The following is a 21,462-nucleotide window of genomic DNA, read 5'->3' on the forward strand; positions in this document are numbered from 1 at the left end:
CCCAGCAGACTTTATACATGTAGTGTCTTCCCCACCGAGCCCGGAACTCCGAACTCTCCCTGCAGCAGAAAGCCCTAACAAGCTAGTAACAGTGCTATTATAGATCCAACTACGGAGTACCATGATTAAGTCCAGCAGCGTCAGCGCTTCATATCTCCATGATCCAACGATCATCTCCATCAAATCAGCCCTACTTCGATCCTAACGCCAGCCTCCCTCAACCCCTCCACGTACTCCATTCCCAACGACGACGGCGTAAAGAACCCGCCCTTCCCAGCTCTCTCCCGCCCATCTTGTTGGCTAAGGAGGACCTTGGCCCCAACGCACGTCAGTAGCGCCGTAAACTCGTACAGCGCTCCTTGTCGAACGAATGATGCCTGCGCCACGGAGACTTTTTCTTGATCCTTGTTCGTGATATACCCAACAGCTCGATACTCTGCACTCTCCACCCGGCGTAGCTCCTCTTGATCCGGGAGCGGCTTGGTGGGATCAACGAGTCTTCTGAGAATCCACCTCACGAACGAAATAGAGATCCACAGAATCGTGACTTTGGTAAGTAGATGAATCATGTACGCTGATACTGCGCTGCTCGCAGGGAGATACTCTTCGTAGTAGAAGTTAGATCCATAAAGCGGAGGGTTCTTCGATGCACTGCGGTGTACCACTGATGCGTTGCCGGGGCCGGTGAAGGATGTTGCGAGAGGACCAAGGATAGGAACATTGCGGTAGCTGAGTAGTCGAGAGAATAGGGATGATCTGGGCTTCGATACGGCCCCGGTCGCAGACTTCTGCGCTGGATCCGAGAGAACCCAGGGGTCTCCAGAGAGATACCACCCCGGACCCCATGTCTCTATGCTATTGAGAACGGTCGTGAGGGAGCCGGTGCTCATTGCTTTGATGCTGCGGCACGGTACTTGTATCAGCACCTGCATGGAATTACTTATCTGGTTTGGATAGGGACAAACGTACTCCAGTTTCCCCGTAGCAACAACCCCCTCCGGACCCATCGAATACCGTTCTCGAATCTGTTTCGCAATCAACCACGCAATGATATCCGCCGGTGCGGTGGGCGAGATGCCAGGTATGAGCTTCGTCTTCATTAGCACAGCCCTTCCCCCTTTCCTGTCCAAGTTAAGAAGTAGGCACGTACAATAGCACCGCTCTCCCTCGCTACACTCTCAAACCGCTCAATCAGCTCCTTTATCCAGAGCGTCTCGGTCGTACTACCACAGGCACCTCATCAGCAACATAATTCAAATCAAGTCGGCGCTGACATACAAATCAACATAACAACAGCCCAACCGCGCACAAGCACCCACAATCCCCGTCGAGAGGCGATGGAATGGTCCGACGCCATTGATCACGAGTTTTGTTCTGCTGATGAGCGGCTCAACGCTTTTCTCATTTAAGTCATCTAGGACTTCGATTTCTACACTCGTCATGAGCTTGTCAGTGACAATCCTGTTTTCCTGCGGTTGGGTAGGGAGGTAGGTACCATACCCGGTTGCACTCGATCTGGATACTGGCTCTGCAGACTCCGTGCTAGCTCCTTGAGACGTGTCTCTGAGCGTCCTGCTAGACACCAGCGGATGTATGTGGGATAGTGTTCGGCGATGAAAGAAGCGCAGAGTTTGCCTGTGTACCCGGTTGGGCCGAAGAGGGTGAGGTCGTAGTTGGACATTGCAGGAACGGACGAAGATGAAAGGATTCGATGGCTCGAATATGAATCAACTGACGGGCGCTGAAGAAAGCAGCAGACTAATCGTGCTGTACTAATGCGATGTCTCGACTGCTTTTTGCTGCTTTTATATGCTGACGCAGATATCGACCGGAAATTAGGGCTAATGAGTTGCCAGCGGAGTTCCGGGTTCTGCAAATCTTTGATTAAGTAGCCACAATGGGGGATGCTTGATACAAATACTCAGATCTCCTGTTTATTGCCATAGAATAACGTGTTCTAGACTGATTAGCAGGCAAGATGTAGCCATGGAAATGACTCGGTTGAACTCCATAACAAAAGAAAATATTGACACAAGATCGCAGAAGTCACTATATTCCCTTCCCTAAAACGGTAAAACCTAATCCCGAAGATGCTAGAAAAGAAACACACAGAACGAAAAAGTACATAGATAAGCAAAAATAATGATCACATCCCAATGCAAATGCAACAGGTGGCACAACTACGCACCCCGTGCATGGCCACCCCCGCGCATCCGCTTTCCACCTTCGTTTCCACCGTCTGTTCCGTCTTCCCTGGCTCGCTTGTTACCCTGTGGGACGAACTGGCGCGCGCCGGCGTTCAGCGCACCTCGGCCGGGACTGCCTTGGGCTTGCGGCTGTCCCTGAGCTTGTCCCTGTTGCTGAGCGTTCTGGTGGCCGCCTCGACCTTGGCCTCCTCGTCCGCCGCGTCCACGAGCAATGCCACTACCACGTTGGGCTTGTTGTTGCTGCTGAGGCGCCTGAGCTGGACCTTGACCCTGAGCCTGTTGTTGGGGCTGGCCGAAGGGGTTCTGCTGGTGCGTGCCGCCACGACCGCCGGCCCGTGCGCCGCGCGCGACGGGGAGTGCAGACTGCAATGATCGAACGGCGCCGCCTGCTCCAGCTGCTCCAGGTGGTGGTTTGTTGGGCAGGTTCGAAGCTTGTGGCTGTTGTTTGTTCTGAAGCTGCCCGAATGGGTTGGGGACGCTACCTGGAGCAGGAGCAGCTGCAGCTGCAGGACCCTCTTGTGATTGTGGTTGTTGTGTCTGCGAGGGCTGCTGAGTTGGTTGAGGTTGACTTTGAGGAACTGCTGGTGCAGTCTGTGGGGTCGGGGTTGGAATTTGAGCTTGTGCCTGGACTGGGACATTTTGTTGGTTGACCGCTGGCGGCGCTGTAGGTGCCGGTTGTGACGCAGGTTGTGCCACCTGGGGTGCAGGAGAGGCCACTTGAGCCGGGGCCGCCGGTGTAGGCTTAGGGGTTTGCGGCTGCGCAGGCGGAGCTTTCGCGACCTTTGCTACCTCCCATACCTCGACGACAGGTTTCTGCGGTGTCTCGGTGGCTGCCTTTGACACGACATCAACCTTGGCCTGTGTGTTCCGGTACCTGGAGTCAAGCATGCTGATTCTAGCCAGATACTTCTTATCCGACAGCTCGACGGCAGACTTGATCTTCTCCTCGACACCGCCCTCATGCGCTTTCTTGAGCGCCTCCCGCTCCTCGTTGAATCTTTGCTCCGCAGCTGCAACCGCCTCCTGAGTAGATTGGGTCTCTTGCCCTTGCTTCTCCTTCTCCTTGGCAAGTTGCTGTTTGATGTTGTTGCGGATGATGGTGCGAATGGTCTCGTTCCGTGCAACAAGCTGTCTAGCCTGGGCATCCGTCAACTCGGGGATGCTACCTTCCGGTTTGCTCGGAGTCGCGGGAGGTTGTTGGTTAGCTTGTGGCGTTGCGGGGGTTTCTTGAGTACTTTGGGCACCCTCCTGGCCTGCGCTCTGAGCCGCTGTCAAGCGTTCAACCTCCTGTCGGTGGTTCGCCCTAACCTCGGCCATCTTGTTGTTGAAAAGCTCCTTCATCCTCTCTACTCGTTCCTTGATCTTGGTCTCATGCTCGGCATCCTTAGCAGCCAGGACACCGTCCTTCTCGGCAAGAGCAGCTTCCAGGCGCTGAACCTTCTCTTCCAGGGCCTTGACCCGTTCGTCGTCGGTCGGGGCGGATGCTTGGGTAGTAGGAGCAGGGAACTGCGACGCCGGTGTGGAGTTGACAGCTGTACCCTGGTCCGCTGGCGCATCCGGCTTCTCAGCGAGCTTGGCCTTCAGTGCTTCTAACTCCTCCTTCGTTGTCTTCAACTCTTCCTGAAGTACTTCCTTCTCCTGAACCACGGCATCCAGCTCGGTTTGCTTAGCAGCGACACGACCCGTCAGTTCCCTGGAACGTGCCTTGAACTGTTCTGTAAGTTTAGAGCGAAGGTCCTGCGTCCTCTGCTCGGCCGCGCTCAGCTGCTCCGGGAACGCCTCAAGCTGTTTCTCAAGGCCTTCACGGGCCGCGATCGCCTCGTCTCGTTCCGTCTTCAGCTTCTCCAACTCCTGTTTCAATTCCTCCATTTGAGCTGGGTCCACTCTGTCGTACTTTTGAAGAATGTTCTGCGTCCGTTGCTGCCAGTGATCCCTGTCTTGCTGCAAGAGCTTCATTTCCTCCTCCTTTGTCTCGACAGCGTCCTCTAGTTGTCTAATCTTGGTCTCCAGAGGGGCGATTTGCTGCACCAATTCATCCACGCGAGCAGACTTCTCAGTAAGGGCAGCCTTGGTCTTCTGAAGTTCGCTGCGCAGAGTGACACTGCTTTCACGGAAGATGTTGAGTTCGTTCAACGTATTCATGAGCTTTTCTTGCTTCAAATCAGTGTGGGTGCTGTCGGCATCAGCACGACGAAGCTCTTCAAGACTAACACGCGCCTCATCAAGCTGACGTTGAGTGTTCTCGAGCTGCTGGCGTACGCGTTTGCCTTCTTGCATAGACAGGTGGTACTGAACGTCGACAATCTCTTTCTCACGACGCAGGTAACTGATGACCTCCTGCAAGCCTTCAAGGTTCGGCGGGAGTGTCTCGCCATCCTCCTGCTCGTTCTCAGCGATACTGGCGCGGTCTCGTTGCAGTGCTGAGATCTGCTTGGTGATGTTCTCGATTTGAGCATGAAGCAGGTTGTTCTGATGCAGCACTTCGTCACGGCGCTTCTGTAACTCCAGAAGCTCGCTTTCGTACCGGTCCTTGCGCTCATTCCAGCTTTCCTCTTTTTGAGCAAGATCTTTCTTGTAGGTCTCAGCTTGAGTACGCAGTTCAACAGCTTCCAGCTTCAGCCGGTTGGCTTCAGCCCGGACCGTCTGAAGGTTCTTGGCAGCTTCGGCATGCTTGACCAGTTCGCTTTCGTAGTTTTGCTGGGCGTGCTGAGCAATCTCCGCCTGGGCCTTGAGGTCCTCTTGGTGATATTGAGCTGCTGCGATTTGGCGTTCGTTTTCCTCCGTAAGTCTGGTAATATCGGCTTCCAGACTGGCCTTTTGCTCCTCTAGACGGCGAGTAGCTTCACTCTGGCCGTCGCGGAGTTGGGAAAGCTCAGTGTTGGTCGCGGAGAGTTCAGAAGAGATCTCTTCGATTCGTTTCTCCAAGTCCTGGATCTTCGCATCCTTCTCCTTCACAAGAAGGTCCGTCTCTTCACGGTATTGATCGTTCGTGTCAGAAACCGACTGAAGTCGTTCTTCGGTCGCCTGGCTGATGGCCTTGTAGTCTTCAACCTGTTCTTTGGCGTGTTCCAGATCAGTCTTTGCCAGTTCCAGATCGCGTTTCAGCTCAGACACTTCCATGCTGAGTTCTTGCTCCCGGGTCAAGCCGGACTCGTGTGATCCTTCAACAGGAGCGGTATCAGCCGTGGCGGCAGAAACGCTCGGTCGTGACTGAAGAACTAGGAGACGTTCCTCTGCACTGCGAAGCTCAACAGTTAGTTCGTCAACGCGGGATTGTAGATGATCTCTGGTTGTTTTGACCGCAACTAGTTCTTCCTTCGTGGAACCCAAGCTCGTTACCAAATCGTCAATGCGCTTCTGGTTCTGTTCATGCTCGTATTCGCGTCGTAGGGTGGCCTTCTTGGACTCCTCAACCTGCTCGCTCAGTTGTCGTTTCGTTGTCTGCAACTCTGATTCGAGGGACTCCACATTCTGCTGAAGGCGTCTGCGAGATTCCGAGTCTGCGTGCTCTCGCTCGTTGAGGATATTCTGCAAGTTTGCATTGAGCGAATCCAGGCGGCTGCGCTCGTTCCTCAGAGTTTCATTATCCTCAATCAGTCGCTTCTCAATGCTCTTCCACAGTGTCTTCTCCGCCTTAAGGTTAGCACTCTCACGCTGAAGACTGTCGATCAGGCCCTTGGACTCGACAAGATCTTCCGCGGCTTGCTGTGTCTTGAGATCCTGGCGGTTGGCGTTTTCAAAGAGCGTCGCGTATCTTTTCTGCAGCTCTGCGTTCTCTGTCTTCAGCATATTGAAGTTGCTCTGGAGAAGCTCGGCACGTTGAGTAGCGGCAACGAGTTGACTGCTTGAACGACTAGTTTCACTCATCAATTCGCTGTTCTTGCGCGAAAGCTCGTTGACCTGTTGCTTCAGAGACGCGTGGTCTGTCGCTGTCTCTTCTCTGAAGCTATCGAAGTGTGCTTGGACCTTGCGCAGCAACTCGGCATAGTCGGGGACGCCCTTTGCTTCGTCGGCAGCCGGGGGGGCGGCACCAAGGGGAAGAGACTGTGAGAATGCAGTATCGCCACCAACTGTTTGCCGTCGGTGCATCAACATGCTGCGGAAAGTATCGCGTTCTTTGACATAGCTCTTAGTCTGAGCAACGAGATTTGCGATTTCGTCCCGATATGTCTGCACCCGAACCCTCAACTCCTTCAATTCCTCCTGTTCCTGCTGACGGGTAACATCCTTTTCACGTGCTTCTGCTCCTTCCATCTTATCACCTAACTCTCTCAACATGCGACGTAAAGTAACATTCTGCTCCTGAAGCTCGTGAAGGTCCTTGAACGTCATCAGGTTCTGACTGATGAAGCGGCCTGTAGGCGTGAGGTCGGCCGAAGAGTCTTCGATTTCTTTGCGAGCGACCTTTTCGAGTTCGTCACGGTCATAGTTTGACTCACCTTCCTTCAGAAGAGTGACTTCCAACACTAGAACCTTGATTTGCGAACTCAGGTCTCTCAATTGCTGTCGCAGAATGTCACCCTCGCGCGCCAATCCTTCTACCTGGCCCTGCCATTTCCTGCTTTCTTTCGTGGCCTCGTCTCGTTCCTTTCCAGCGGTCTCAAGGATGTTTGACATCTCAACAACTGCATTCTCCAGACGGGCGTGATCTTCACGGAGCTCATCGATCTCAGGTTTGCTAGCTTCAAGATCCTGAACCATCTCGTCCAAGGTGGACTTGAGTTCTTGGTTGGTCTTTTGCTCCGCCGCAAGCCATGTCTTCATCTTGTCGTACTCGGTATACATTTGCGTTAGGGTAAGGTTACCCTTGGACCGCGATGCACGCGGCGAGAATGTGCCAAGCGGGGTGCTAGGGCGTACTGGCGTGCCCGGAGTACCGTTCAATCCACGAGCAGGGCTCATGGGCCTACCTCCAACTGCACCCTCGGTCTGAAGCTGGTTGACGGCCATCTCAAGCTCAGCCACGCGGCGCTCCGCGGCCTCCTTATCACCGTGCTCGGTCTCAATTTCGACTCTCAGACGTGAAACCTCCGCCGCCGCGTCCTCCCTCACCTTGTCCAAAGTCAGCTGGCATTCTTGTACACGCCTCTTGGCAGTATTCGCAGCATTTTCCTGTAGCTCTGCCAGGCGGTTTGCGCTGTCCAACTCTATCCGGAATGACTCGGCAGCTTGGATCGCGTCTTCCTTGAGCTGCTGGATACTAGAGAGAGATTCTTCGTAGCGCTGTTCGACTTCGTCCAAGCGACTCTTGAGGGCATTTTCGCTACGCCGTAAAGCCTCCGTTGCCGCAATGGCCTCTTCGTTTTCACGCTGAAGTTCTGCGATACGAGCACTCTTTTCCTTGCGGAACTTGAGATACTCCGCGGACTTTGTTTTCAGCTCCGTCTCGAACCACTCATTGTTCTTCCTCGTTAATTCCAGCTCGTTCTGGAGACTCTGTTCGCGAAGCTTGGCACTAGAGGACGCTGAGTTTGCGGCCTGGAGATTCTGCTCGGCTGCCGAAAGCTCCCGTCGTAGTTCGATGGTCTTTTTGTGGTGAGTGGAGAGTTCCTCTGCTAGTTTATCATACGCTGCCGATTTGGATTCAAGCAGCGCTAGAGTGTCGCGGTTTGAGGCTTCAAGGGAGGTTATGCGGGACTTCAGAGAGCTGAGTTCGGAATCATTGGACGTCGACGATGACTTTAGTGTCGCAATCTCGGACTCTAAAGAAGACCGGGCGGTTTCTAAACAGTTAGTACGGACTAAAAGCACCTAGCGGAGAGATAGATACCTGATTCGTGAAGTTTCTTTCTTGTTTCTTCAACCTCCGCGTGGCCCTTCTCAACCGATCCCTTCAGCACCTTGATCTTGGTCTCGCTGCTGCGGACGGCACTCTCAAGCTCGACCTCAAGCCGGAGCTTATCAGATTTCAGCTCATCATATTCTCGCGCCTTTTTGGTGATAGCTTCCAGTAACTGGTTGACAAGTTCGACTGTCGGAGCTTCAGTGAGCGTGCTCAGAGTCGACTCCGCGATAGCGTAATGTGTCGACAAGAAAGGCAATTCGATTGTAGCGGCAGCCATATTGGCTGTTGGATGGTCGCAGCAATCAGCTGCCCTGGAATCTCCAACCTACAGCCAGGGTTGTCGCGATGCAATGGTGGTTGGTTGATCTCGAGTTCAGGTAGCTCTGGCGCTGAGTTCATTGTTTGAATGAAAGTCACATGACCATGGCTACCTAGCTCACCATTCACTAGGACTCACTTCACTTCCAAGCAACTACTGCACTTCACAGCAATTCCTTTCTTCCCGGACATCTTTCTCAAAAAATAAAGGTTCTCCTCCCAACATGGCACGTCTCATCTATTCTTGGGATCTTTTGTTTCAGCATACTGCCCAGGGCCATTACAATTCAACTGGTTCAACAGTGGACAGCTTCCAATCCATGAATACTTAAGACCTGACTGTTATCTGTGTTTGTTTGGTATAACATATACAGCTAAGAATTCTACATCTTGCCTGGCATTTGAGGCTTTGTACAGAGTATACTCCCTGTCTTGACCAGGTCCATCCCTAAAATAGCTTAGCGTCACCAGTCACGTGCTGTCACTCTGCCTAGAACTTCTGAGCCTCAAAGAAGCGTCATCTCTTTGAATTACTCGCGACAACACTCAACAACGTTTGGTTTCGTCTGGCTGCACCATATTCCGGCAGCACACCTCCATCTCTGGCCGCATACTCTCACTTGAAAACGGCATATGATAACCTCAGATATTGCATAGAGTCTGAACGGGCTCTGACGAGCCGAGTCTCGCCTCCCCTCTCCACTTGACATCCCACCTGAATCTTTCGCTTCTTCAGCGTTCTCAAATCCTCTTCGCCAACCGCAAAAATGGCGCACCTTCAGCAGCAGCTCAAAAGCTTCAACGCGGGCGTCATGGACTATGCAAAGTCCATGCCGGCCCAGCGACGATTCGTTCACAATCCCTCCGCAACCACTTCCCAAGTCCCGTCCGCGAGTTCGACTCCCACACCCGGTGGTAATAACGATCCGAAGAAAAAGCGCCACGATGCGGACATCGTTTACTCTCAGCCTGCCAACACCGGCACGGGCAAAGATATCATGACGCAGGTCGTCTTTGCTATCGAGCACATGAAGAACAAAGGTGTTCCGCTTACATTCGCCGATATCGTCTCCTACCTTTCGCTGCAGCACCGGGCGAATGATCGGGGATATATTCAGGCACTCCGGAGTATCCTCCAGATGCACGAAAAGGTGCAATATGATCCCAGCGGGGCTAATGGAGAGGGCACATTCAGCTTCCGCCCGCCGCACAATATCCGAAACGCCGAACAGCTGCTCCAGAAATTGCAGGCACAATCTACGGGAGTCGGAATGAGCGTTCGAGAACTCCGAGAGGGCTGGCCGAATGTCGAGGACGCGATCAACCAGTTGGAGAAGGAGGGCAAGCTGCTCGTCACGCGCAACAAAAAGGACGACCATGCGAAGATGGTTTGGGCCAACGATCCTTCTCTCATCCAGCACTTTGACGACGAGTTCAAGCAGATCTGGGAGAAGATCAAGATCCCCGAACAGCAGGTCGTCAAGGAGGAATTGGAGAAGGCTGGTATCACCCCGACCAACAAGAACAAGGTCATCAAACCGCGCCCCAAGATTGAGCACAAGAAAGTGAAGAAGCCTCGGCGCAGCGGAAAGACCACCAACACACACATGATGGGTGTCTTGCGCGACTACTCGCACCTCAAGCGGTAGATCGCGATTCGGACACCACAAAACAGAACTTGATGGTCCTCTTCATTTTATCGTTCTTGCATTCGAACTTCTCCCTTGAAAGTTACCAATCCTTTATGCATCTACTGGCGTTGGGTTCATTTAAGGAGTTACTTAGTGTGACGCTTCTCATGTCGCACTTTCATTCAGCTATGTCATGATCTGTAAACTATGATATCGAACAGGGCCAAGAAAGATAGATACCCTAATAATGACAAGGAATAATAAACAAAGTCACAGTCGTATATCATTCCATCCGTCTAATCTATCCCAAAAAAAGTGAGGTATTGATATTCTCGCCCTTAATGAATTCTACAGTGCAGCCTAAGTAGAGATGTTGCAGCCATATACCATAGACCATCCCCGAAGAGCATATACAGAAACTGTACAGATAAACAACGCCAAAGCACCAAAAGTGCATATGGTTATCAGTGCGTCCCATTGACGCCCTCGGGCTGCAACGGCCCCTCCGTCCGCTCAACATACTCAACCAGGTCCTCAATGGTGCATACCTTCAATCCCCACTTGCGCCCGAACTTCAGACACCCATCACGCCTCATCATGCCATTGTTCCCTCGGATCTCGGCAACACCCTCCACAATCTCGCCGTCCTCAACCAGCTCCGCGATCACACCAGCCGGCGCCTTGCCCGCCAGTCTGCAGAACTCGACGGCGGCCTCCGTGTGGCCTGTCCGTTGCCGGATGCCGCCGGCCTTTGCCTGCAGCGGGATGATGTGGCCTGGTCGGCGGAAGTCGTGAGGTTGGGCGGAGGGGGAGGCGAGGGTTCGGCAGGCTAGAGCGCGGTCGTGCGCGGAGATGCCGGTTGTGATGGAGGGGTCGGCGGAGTCAATGGAGACTGTGTAGGCGGTTCCCTTGGGGTCGGTATTTTCGAGAACCATCTGGGGGAGTTGGAGGCGGTTGGCGATCTCGGGGGTGATGGGTGCGCAGATCAGGCCGCTGTATTACCGGCGGAATTGTCAGCTTAGTCAATATACAAAGAAAGAAGGTGACTGCGTGCGCTTTTGCTTGTGATTTAACTGTTGCCCGGTGCCTTCGGGCTCAGTTGCAAGTTCAGGTACGGCGCACTGACCTTGTGTAGTGGACTAGGAATGCCATTTGCGCATCTGTTATAGACTCGGCGGCAATAATGAGGTCGCCTTCATTCTCGCGGTCTTGGGAGTCGAGGACGACGATGAATTCCCCGTTCCCTGAGTGCGGGGTGCATGTTAGCCCAGCTGGATTTGAAAGCTGCTGAACAGATATCTGGCATTCATGTAGCCCAATTGTACTTGTAAAACCATTAATAAATCAAGTAAAGCCAAATCACTCACTGAAAGCTTTAATTGTGTCCTCGATGGAGTCGAACTGAAGCGCGGGGTCCGTCGGCGAAGGCATTTCGGATAGATAATTGTCGGAGATGGTGGCCCCGAGCAGAGAGATTTCGGATTAAACGAGCTTGTGCGCCTGAGAGGGGATATAGTCCACGTATATGAACACAATCAATCGCGGGCTTTCGAGGGCGACGACAATACGAGTATGGGTGGCGGTTTTTTGAGTTCGGCGGGGATCCTCGGTGATCTTGTGGCTGCGGGGTGAGGGTGTACGGTCTTTGTCTGGCGAACACTTGTGAGGGGAAAGCGTCAAGAGGTTTACGAAGTCCGAGCTGGGTGGTGACAAGATAACGCAATTATAGAGTATTGTCCTGAGTCAAAGGAGATGCTGACAGAAGGTGGAGGAAGGCGATTGCAAATAGTTTGTCAGTCGACTCAGTCGTCGCTATCAAATCCACTTTATCCACTTCCGCGGCCGCCGATGCCTACTCCGATACACTTTGGAGTCTGTTAGACTGTTAGTTCAACCCTAACAATAAATGAGATATGGCAGTCGTTGTAAAAAGTATATTCAATATCCAATCTAAGCTGCGCAGATGCTAACAAGTGGTGACATGTAATGCTGACATCCGGTTGCTGATCAAGTCCAAAAATATATTCCCGCGCCTGGTAATCACAAGTCTATATACGGCGATTGAAGAAAATATCTAGACATACAGTAGACCCGCTAAGTGAACCCCGCATAAATCAAAAGGCAATCTTGTCGCTGGTCGTAAGGCAAATTAAACGAGCAAAATTTCAAACCTGAAGGAACCTGGCCCGTGACGAACGAACTGGGGAAGGCCATTTTTTAGAGACCGAAGTCTCCCATCCGCCGCACCTCGTCAGCTTGTGTCTCCAGAGCTCTTCGCATCATTTTGGAGTATTCACGTTCGCGCGCTTGCAGCTCGCGCTTCTTAGACCGCACTTCTTCGCGTGTGGCGTCATCGACGTCTCCATCAAGAGACATTTCGTCGTCTTCGCCGATCTCGTCAGCATCCGGTGTGTCTGAGAACCTAATACGGCCGAGACGATCCCCAGTCCAGAAGAGAAGCTCGTCGCCAGTAAGATTACCCCCTGTTGGAAGAATCTTTCTAGCAACATCTCCTTCATTTTGAGCGCGAGACACGCTAGCCCAAAGTCCGCCCACAACATGTGTAGTGTCGTCATTATGAGATTGAGTGTGGCTGTCGGAATTGAACGCAGTCCCTGCAGGCGGACGATATGAGTTGATGTTCAGACGACGAACTTCAGTACGTCCATCACGCTCGACCCACTTGATATTGCCATCACCGTCGGAATATACAATTCGAGTGCCATGGGATTGAACGGACAGGATTTTTGAGCGCGCCGCGCTTTGCCGGTTTTGATAGGCGGTTGTAAGGCTGGAAGAGCAGCCTGAAGGTCCGCTTTCACCAATTTCACCCGACGACGTGAGATTATATAGTTCAAGAGAGCCCTTCCCGTTGTATTCCCCGCAAGCAGCCACGGTGTGCGAGGCTGGATATTTCGAGCTTGAGAATACCGGAAACCTGGGCGCAGGGACCGAGACAAGGCCGCAAAGCCGCCCGCCTGAGTGAACAGTGCTTTGTAGCTTTGGGAAGTAGCGACGATCATATTGAAGTATACTTGGAAAGCGGCCCGCAAGAAAGATTGAGTTTACATGCGGAGCGGGTGGGTGTAGGACTGACAGGGGCCCTGGTTGGAATAGTGGTGCATAGTTGTCGCTGGTTTCAGACGGATCCGGGCTTCGAATGCGATGTGGTGGTCTGCCATTTGGCTGAATCTGGAGAAGTGGCGAGTCTGGGGGAGTATACATCAGGGATTCTGGGACCAATGTAACAGTCGGCTGCTCGCAGCGCAAATTAATGGTCTCCTCTTCTTCTGTCTTTGAAAGACGCCCGTCATAGATGTTTAGACTCAGTGTAGTTGCTAGGGTTAATGGGACGGAGTAGTCGGTCTCTTGAGACAGAGCAAATACCGACCAAGGATAGCGTTGTTGGGATATAACCTGGAGCGTCTCGAGATCGACTTCATTCACGACGTGCCCAACAGCCAAATACGCCCTTTGGCGAATTGAATCCACACTGACACATTCTCCCAGATTGATAAATTCTAGTGCCGATTTCGCCGCAAAGTTCTCCTTTCTCCGAGACATGTCAACCGTCAATATCCCCGGTGCACTCGTCCCAAGTATACTGCCCTTCGTGACTCGAGAACCGATCGCATGAGAGTGGTTGAGATCCCAAACACAAACACTGCCGTCACTCAAAGGTGATATGACTTTGTTCTGTCTGGCTAGACTCCAGTCCTTCAAGAGCCCCATTCCCTTAACCTCAATGTAAGATTTTCCTCCACCCTGCGTCTTGGAGAACGGCTGCTGGAGCCAGCTGAGCGAGACTGGTCCATTCCGAGCAATATATTCCGAATACCAGTCGACATCTTCTCCCTCTGCGGATGGATCCCAAGCTGTCGCAGCTCTTGCTCTTTCACCAAACGTCGGGGCGAGGTTCTGTGCATCTTGAGTCGTGCTATTGGCCTGCGATTCTTGAGGTTGGATCAGAGAACGGAGCGACGGTTGCCCGAGTGAACTGAGGGACGCAGTAGAGTCTGTGGCGATGCTATCCGAACCTCCGTTACGAGGGCGGGCGGCTGATAGAGCGGCCCATGTGCTCTCGTAACAATGTAGCCGCCATAAGGTGTTGTCGCGGGCTAGCGCGAAGAATCGCCTAGAGACAGATTGAAGCTGTACCTGCTCTGGTGGAGTGAGATCTAAAACGCCCGACTGCGTTAGGAGTCGATTCTGTGTGGGGTAAAAAGCTCAGCAGGCGGGGTGGGCAGTTCTTACAGTCGATGATTTTCGTGAGGATTTCCACAGGAAGCTGGTCCATGAGGTAGAATTTTCGAGGGCCACCATTGAGGGCAGCGCAATCTCTCACCTAGCTTACTGCAGGACGCAAGACACAGCGCATGATCCTCATGTTGGCAGGAGCGTCAAAGCCGTTTTATTATCTCCCCGCGATCTGCAAGTCTAGACTACGGTCACGTGCGGACATGGGGTTGGACTGCATTAAAATGACACCTCTCAGATTGGTGTACGTATAAGGATACTTGTTAGTATTATAGACTCAGAATAAACGACCTATGAGACAAAAGGATAGCCGAGTGCCGGCAAAGACGCTGCTGTGCAGGGAAACCCCTGCGTCCAAGAACTTCGTTCTCCATATTTGCCAATGATGGATCCCTTAAGTTCAGCAAAGCTGTCCTTGTCCGACGACCATATCCAAGTCCACAAGAACAAGGTTTCCACGACCGCAAAACGAGAACCAAAAAAGCAATCCAGACCCCGTTTCAATGCAATGCTTCCAAAAGTATAACAACCAGTTCCGCCAAACGCCTAGCAAAAAAAGTTTAGAGAAGAAAAGACTCTATTCGATGTCTTCAATGTCGCGGTGCCGTGCCAGTACGTGGCGCTTATACTCCTCCTGGTTCGTGTCCCAAAGTTCAGCTGCCTGGGCATTCAGAGGGCTCGCGCTTTTGATCCGTCAGTCTTGCTGTTATGCTCTAACTCCAGGTGTCTTCTTACTTGTTTGGCTCCCCAAGGAGACTTTGCAAGCTGAGCAGCACGTTCTGCACGTTGTACACAGCACTCCACTTGTCCCGAAGGATATCAAGACAGATGCGGCCAGAGAAGTCGACGTTTGGATGGTAGATGGGAGTCTTGAAGAGAACGGTCGGTGGCGAGTAGGGGTAGTTGTTGGGGAATGAGAAAGACAGCTTGAACGTAAGACCCTCGTACGGGGTTTCTGAGGGGCCGGTAATCGTGGCAATCCAAGAGAGAAGGTTTCCATCAGCGTCGGGGAAGGCGGAGATGCCTGGAGAAGGTGACACCATGAGCTGCATCAATTCGGATTGCAGGCTGAGCAGATCACACAGATTAGCATGCGCAAGCGACAGTCTACCACTCCGCATCGAATTGCACTTACCGCTTCGTTACGCCCTGGTTGTCATTCCGCTGAGCAGAAGATCCCAGCTTAGAGGCCTCGTGCGCGTCAGGCGCGGCGTTTTGTGTATCCTCCATGGCGTAGTCCATAGTGTTGTGTTCACAAATAGCAGGATTTGCGAAGAGAGGGCGAGGAAGAAGCAATCACCAACGAAGAGTGGAAGTAGGTAAAAGCGGTCTATTGAGAATCGTAGTGCTCGATTGGATGCAACAGTACGGGGTAAGGTAGCAACAGGTAAGGGTTGCTTGGAATGGCGGCTGGAGCCGGAAGCAGAAGCGTGGAATGGAGCGGGCGGATTGACCCAAATGTTACCAAATGCAGGCCGGAGAAGATATAGTTCGGAGATATATTGAGTATCAAGATATGTACCAGCGATAGCGTAGAGAAAGCTGGAAGTAGTTGGTACGGACAAAGAGATTGGAGCAGGGGATAGTGGAGGAGAGGAGAAGAGAGAGGGGGCGCGAGAGTGAACAGTGCAAGCGCCTTTTTGTTTACCACAGCAACCATCTGACCGGCCCATCCGACCTTTCTTTGTCTTCAGCCCTGCTTCTGCATCCGGTCATGCTGGGTCTCACCTGCAGCTGAAGACCTCTCGCTGAGTATACTTTTTATACTTTTTTGAGCCTGCATAATCAGATTGCCTTTTCCGAGACGAACACCTCTTGCGCCCGTCAGCTCTCGCATAAGCACTGTGCTTGCAGCGGGGTTTTGCCGCACAAGCCATGCACACGATGCATGGCAAATTTTGCCGAATGCCCTCAGGCATGATGGTCATTTTTCAAGCAGCCCTCGCTACTGAGAACTTTTTTTGAGCATGTTTTATATTTTATTTGTTGGAGCCCGGCCATGGCGACCTGTGTTGCGACCGGCTGAGTCGAGTCCGATCAACACACTGCCCAAAGAGGATAAAGTGGCTTTCGCGCGGTCGTGCCAACCACCGCGTCTCTAACCTCCCAGCTTTTGACTCTTGCATCTCCAATCACGCCAGGAAATAAACTGAGCCGGGCCGCTTAAGGTTGTTTTCTAGATACTTTTTCATCCACACGGAGCTTTTCGTCCCAAGAGATTCGGCGTCGCAGAATGCACCACTCTCAGTTGGCGCCACTGCCCCTCGACCTGCCTTTTCGCATAGTCTCCCAGACATTCGGGCAAGGCGCTTATGCATGGTAATTCAGTCTTCTACATGTCTCACTATGATTGATGGGCTATGCTGATATTTCTCGTGTTTTACAGTTTAAAAAAAGCATGTCCTCTCAACGCCGACTCCCCGGTCTTCGCCGTGAAGCTTATCAACAAAGACTACGCCGCCCGCCATGGAAAGATCAGCCCGCGACAATTGCTCATGGAAGCCACGGTTCATAAGCATATCGGTGATCACAATAATATCATATCTTTTTTTCAGACCGGGGAGGATGGCGCGTGGCGATGGATTGCGATGGAGCTAGCGGAAGGAGGGGATCTTTTCGACAAAATTGAAGCGGACGAAGGTGTGGGCGAGGACATCGGGCATGTATATTTCTCCCAGCTCATAAGTGCGGTGGGATACATGCACTCGAAGGGTGTTGGACATCGAGATATCAAACCGGAGAACATCCTCTTGACTGCGGATGGAAATCTGAAGATTGCGGATTTTGGCCTCGCGACGCTTTTTGAATACAAAGGAGGCACAAAGTTGTCTACTACATTCTGCGGTAGCCCACCGTATATCGCGCCAGAGGTTATAACCTGTAGTACGCGAAATCAAACGAAAGGATCTGGATATCGCCCTGATGTGGCTGATATCTGGTCGTGTGGGATTGTTCTTTTTGTCCTTCTGGCTGGAAATACACCTTGGGATAGCCCGACTGAGGACAGCTACGAATTTCACGAATACGTTACGACTAATGCTCGCACATCCGATGAATTATGGCAGAAGTTGCCCACCGCGACCCTCTCTCTGCTCCGCGGAATGCTGAATATTGAATCCCAGGCCAGATTCTCTCTGGAGGACGTCCGGCGACATCCTTGGTTCACCCGGCAAAACAAATACCTTCTCCCAGACGGCAGGCTACGCGATCCCATCAAGGTTGCTACGTCCATGTTCGAGTCGCTTCACATCGATCTCTCTCAGTCTGTCTCTCGTCCTATGAACGGCGGCAGTTTCGGCGCAGACCGGATGGAGGTCGATATCGGCGATGACCTAGCTGCCGAGCATAGATTCTCATCCACTCAACCGGAGGTACCAAGGGGAGACATGCTGATAGACTGGGACACACCGCACCTTACAGATGTCTTTTCCTCCAGCCAGCCGACTAAGAACCGCCGTTCGTCAATCAGCAGCTTTACCGCCGAAATCCTGGGAGAGGAGCCCTCTTTCTCCCAATTCTCTCAGCGCCCCTCCGTACCCATTAGCCGCACCCAGAACGCTCAGCGCTTCCACGATATCGTCCCCTCCCGCCCTCTTACCCGCTTCTTTTCGACCTGGGAACTCAAGCTCCTTGTCCCACTTATCTGCGAGGCTCTGCATCGTCTGGGCGTTCCTGTCCCAACTGTCCCTGCGATATCGCCCGGCGATAATTCTGCTATGATTAGGATCATCACGAGGGATGGGAGGATGTGTCCTCTGCATGGGAAGGTGCTTGTTGAGTGTGTTTCAGAGGGGCTTTTCGAGATCGAGTTCATGAAAGGAAAGGGCGATCCTTTGGAGTGGCGGCGGTTCTTCAAGAAGGTTGTGCTGCTCTGTAAAGATGCGGTCTACACCCCTGAATCATAGTCTTTTGGGTGAGGTTTGCGCGCCATACCTCTCCATTGAGAGCCTTGCCATGTCGTTGTATGTTTAATGTGTATATGAATGATTGATCACTGCTCAAAAGCCGTCCAAATTCAATAGCTATCGTGAAAGCTGAATTGAGACTTAACCTGACCATAACTGGAACCATTCAAACCACAAATAGAATGGGTATCGTATCCTTTCGATTCGTACAACGAGGTAACATCAGAGGAAATAGGGTAGCATATCGGCTCGAACCGCACACCGCACACCGCACCCGGTACCCACCCAATACCAGATAGGACAAATAGTAGTAACACAAAATGACAAAAATATAGATTGTTATCATCAAAATCGGATAGCATAGAATAGGATAGGATAGCACACCAGCCTGCTGCCTGCAGCATGCTACCTATGTACAACCAGGTTTTGTTCGTTCGAGTAGAGAGGGAGACATAAACGATATCAAGAAAAATATACAATAAGTGACATAAACGATCACGCGGTAGACGTCGTAACGTACTGCTCCTCGTTCTGAATCAGCAGTCCGGCGATCGCCGCGGAGGTGAATGTGCTGATCGCACCCGTGAGCATGGCGCTGACGGCAACGCGAGACACGTCACCACCACGACTGGGAGCAAGCTGTGCGAGCACACCGATCTGGTTACCCAGGGAGCCGATGTTGGCGAAACCGGCGAGGGCGTAGGTGGCGATCAGGCGGGAGCGGTTGGAGAGGTCCTTGTATTCAGCGTCGCTTTGGAGGGCGGAGTAGGCGACGAATTCGTTCTGAATGAGTGTTAGTTTGACGCGTTCGCTTTTTAGAATGGGATGAGGGGACATACAGCAACGAGCTTCAAGCCGATGAGCTTGCCGACCTTCAGGAGGTCGCCGTCACGGCTGACACCGAGGAGGAAGGCGATGGGGTAGCAGATGTAGCCAACGATGAGATCGAGGGTTAGGGTTGGGTCGTTGATGTTGAGGTACCGTCCCCACCAGGTGAGGAGGCCGTCGATGAGACCGATGAGGGAGATGATACAGAGGAGAGTGGCTGCAATCATTCCGGCAATCTTGATACCGAGCCAGGCGCCCTTTGCGAACGCATCGAGCAGGTTGGCTGGTCGGTCCTCTGTTTCTTCGGGGATGACGACGCGGCCGGCGGTAAGGGTTTCTTCTTCCTCTGGCCAGCGCAGCTTTGAGCATGCGAGGGATGCAGGGATACTCATGACACAGGACGAAATGAGAGCCTGCGCGTTGACACCCATGGACAGGTACGAAACCAGGACGGAACCTGCGATGGTGGCGTATCCAGAGCACATGATCTGGTGGATTTCAGCCATCGTGCAGTGGGCGATGAAGGGCTTGATCAGCATGGCGGATTCTCCCTGACCGATGAAGGGCGAGGCGGCTGCTACCACGGCCTCGGCTCCGGAGACGCGCATCGACCAGAAAAAGAAGACGGCGAGTTTGCGGATGGCCCACTGCAGGACTCCAGTGTAGTAGAGGAGCTGGACGAGAGAGACGAAGAAGATGATGGCCGGAATGACGGTGACCAGGAAGTAGGGGTGGTCAGCGTCAAAGTCGTCTGTTGTTAGGAAGTCGACACCCTCTTGGGCGAAACCCAAAAGCTCTCTCGCTAACATAGAGACGAAGTCAAAGATATCATAACCAGCCTTGGTACGGAGCACAAAAAGCGCAACGATGAATTGCACAAGCATTCCCACGACAACAGTGTGCCAGTTGATCTTTCTCCGGTTCCTGGAGCTAAGCCAAAGACTAAAGATGCAAACGACGAGACCGAACAAGCTGACTGCGCGGTCAGCCCTGCTGTTACCCGGAGCCTCAGCGGACGCAAAAGAGCCGACCAAAATGGTAGCAATAGTCACCAGAGCACCAAGTGGGATACGGAGACGCTCAGGGATCATAGAAACGAATCGGCTGGCAGTGCTCTTCCACACAAAGTGTACCGGCCGCGTGAAGATTGAGATTGGCACATAGAGGAAGATGATGCGAAGGGTGATGGCGAGATAGAGCAGGAATGGAATCAACCAGCCCAGGTCATACCGATGCAGAATAAGGCCAGCGATCCACCATCTTCATCAAGCAGGAGAATGAGTCTCGGTATCACAGCGAGAACCCGCAGAATCTGCAGGAGGCATCAAAGAAGGACTCACCCGGTGAACAGAAGCCAAATCACAGCATACCAAAAATGCTTGCCATAGGATTTGTAGTACCGACCAGCCGACGCTTTGAACGCGGCCTTGCGTCCTCCTGCCTCGATATCCTGTCCACTCGGATCGCTGCTATTATCCACGGGGTGTGATTCCGGAAATGCCTTTTTCTCTGTATACCCTTCCTGGGAGTAGCTAAGACGGTCATCCGAGCCTATCGCTGGCGGCGCTGGTTCGTCCGAATGCCTGATGGGATCTTGGGGCGCGCTCCCTTTCGGAGCTACACCCTCCAACACGTTCTCGTTGTGCATGGTGTCAGATCTAGCAAAAGCGACGATGGTTAGACAAAGCTCCCTCCTCATGCCATTGGAGCTTCAGGAATAGTTACCAGAGCTATCTGTAGCACGAATTGGCCCACGACGGAGCTGCGAAAAATTGGGGAAGATCTGCGACAGCTGACAGGAACGAGATCTGGGAGGGAACCGTGGGTTAAAGAAGTAGTTGTCAGGTCAATAGCTGAAATAGTAGCTCGGACAGGCCGTATCTAGGTAAGGGTAAGATAAGGGAAGAGGCGAATAGATTAAAGAAAGCCAGGCGAAGGAGACCTCCGGCGCGTTATCATTGAAGGCATGGTCGTGTGCGTGTGCGGGGAGACAAGCGGAACAAAAATTTCCTCGTGGTGGACGATTTAGTGCAGCCTTGGGTTGGCCACTGGGGCGCTCGGATCTCATGATTCGGCCTCAGTTTCATACCCACTTTCTCGGTTTCCATTCATTCCAGCTTCTAGAAAGCATCCTTACAGCATAGAGACGCACATAAGTGCTGGGTTGCATCAAGATGATTCAACGGTGGCTCTGATAGTCCAGCTCTGAACTTTTTTTTGAGCTGATCGACGGACTATCACTGGCCAATCACACTTAAGCAGCAACGATCAGCGATAAGAATGTTACAGCGCTAATCAGTCTCGAGTCTGAAGGATCAGTGCCACCAACAGCTTGTCATACAGTCTCGCGGAGAATAACCAGATTTATGCCCTGGCCAGGGTCGCAGGAGTGAGACGAACGCTTTGTCCTCAGCTCACCTCGTGGTCGACAGTCTCTTTATCACGATTAAGGCAGTGTCTTGGCTTCTTGGCTCGGCGAACGCCGTCTGGCTGGGTGTCGCTGATAAGCTTTGCCCTAGAAAACACTATGG

General features: G+C 52.5%; 7 protein-coding genes across 7 annotated transcripts; 2 read left to right on the forward strand and 5 right to left on the reverse strand.

The window, feature by feature from the left end:
• Nucleotides 1-179: 179 nt before the first annotated feature.
• Nucleotides 180-1,681, reverse strand: BDW74DRAFT_175055 (uncharacterized protein; the record flags this gene model as incomplete). The annotated part of the gene is made up of 5 exons (XM_073728205.1): nt 180-900; nt 970-1,088; nt 1,151-1,223; nt 1,279-1,429; nt 1,501-1,681. The coding sequence occupies 5 exons, from the start codon at nt 1,679-1,681 to the stop codon at nt 180-182; spliced, it is 1,245 nt and encodes a 414-aa protein (XP_073587093.1).
• A 6,822-nt stretch (nt 1,682-8,503) lies between these two features.
• BDW74DRAFT_147339 (transcription factor TFIIE subunit TFA2) lies at nt 8,504-10,222 on the forward strand. The gene has a single exon (XM_073723525.1). It carries the CDS (start codon nt 9,078-9,080, stop codon nt 9,957-9,959), a length of 882 nt encoding a protein of 293 aa, XP_073587094.1. The 5' UTR covers nt 8,504-9,077; the 3' UTR covers nt 9,960-10,222.
• On the reverse strand, nt 10,208-11,752 carry BDW74DRAFT_147342 (3,4-dihydroxy-2-butanone-4-phosphate synthase RIB3). Its single transcript, XM_073723526.1, has 3 exons — nt 11,309-11,752; nt 11,068-11,185; nt 10,208-10,934 (listed from the first exon to the last, which is right to left on the reverse strand). The coding sequence occupies exons 1-3, from the start codon at nt 11,370-11,372 to the stop codon at nt 10,406-10,408; spliced, it is 711 nt and encodes a 236-aa protein (XP_073587095.1). The 5' UTR covers nt 11,373-11,752; the 3' UTR covers nt 10,208-10,405.
• Nucleotides 11,753-11,879: 127 nt separating this feature from the next.
• On the reverse strand, nt 11,880-14,310 carry BDW74DRAFT_147343 (uncharacterized protein). The gene is made up of 2 exons (XM_073723527.1): nt 14,196-14,310; nt 11,880-14,119 (listed from the first exon to the last, which is right to left on the reverse strand). The coding sequence occupies exons 1-2, from the start codon at nt 14,236-14,238 to the stop codon at nt 12,159-12,161; spliced, it is 2,004 nt and encodes a 667-aa protein (XP_073587096.1). The 5' UTR covers nt 14,239-14,310; the 3' UTR covers nt 11,880-12,158.
• A 107-nt stretch (nt 14,311-14,417) lies between these two features.
• On the reverse strand, nt 14,418-15,915 carry BDW74DRAFT_147344 (putative ubiquitin conjugating enzyme (UbcK)). The gene is made up of 3 exons (XM_073723528.1): nt 15,334-15,915; nt 14,934-15,266; nt 14,418-14,881 (listed from the first exon to the last, which is right to left on the reverse strand). The coding sequence occupies exons 1-3, from the start codon at nt 15,438-15,440 to the stop codon at nt 14,776-14,778; spliced, it is 546 nt and encodes a 181-aa protein (XP_073587097.1). The 5' UTR covers nt 15,441-15,915; the 3' UTR covers nt 14,418-14,775.
• Nucleotides 15,916-16,151: 236 nt separating this feature from the next.
• BDW74DRAFT_100140 (putative serine/threonine protein kinase) lies at nt 16,152-18,351 on the forward strand. Its single transcript, XM_073721456.1, has 2 exons — nt 16,152-16,517; nt 16,585-18,351. Exons 1-2 carry the CDS (start codon nt 16,432-16,434, stop codon nt 18,101-18,103), a joined length of 1,605 nt encoding a protein of 534 aa, XP_073587098.1. The 5' UTR covers nt 16,152-16,431; the 3' UTR covers nt 18,104-18,351.
• Nucleotides 18,352-18,598: 247 nt separating this feature from the next.
• On the reverse strand, nt 18,599-20,579 carry BDW74DRAFT_166107 (NupC/NupG family nucleoside CNT transporter; the record flags this gene model as incomplete). The annotated part of the gene is made up of 3 exons (XM_073726505.1): nt 18,599-18,886; nt 18,943-20,191; nt 20,272-20,579. The coding sequence occupies 3 exons, from the start codon at nt 20,577-20,579 to the stop codon at nt 18,599-18,601; spliced, it is 1,845 nt and encodes a 614-aa protein (XP_073587099.1).
• Between the last annotated feature and the right edge of the window lie 883 nt (nt 20,580-21,462).

Source organism: Aspergillus multicolor (assembly GCF_047715735.1).
Source record: "Aspergillus multicolor strain CBS 133.54 unplaced genomic scaffold BDW74scaffold_4, whole genome shotgun sequence".
Lineage (NCBI taxonomy): Eukaryota > Fungi > Ascomycota > Eurotiomycetes > Eurotiales > Aspergillaceae > Aspergillus > Aspergillus multicolor.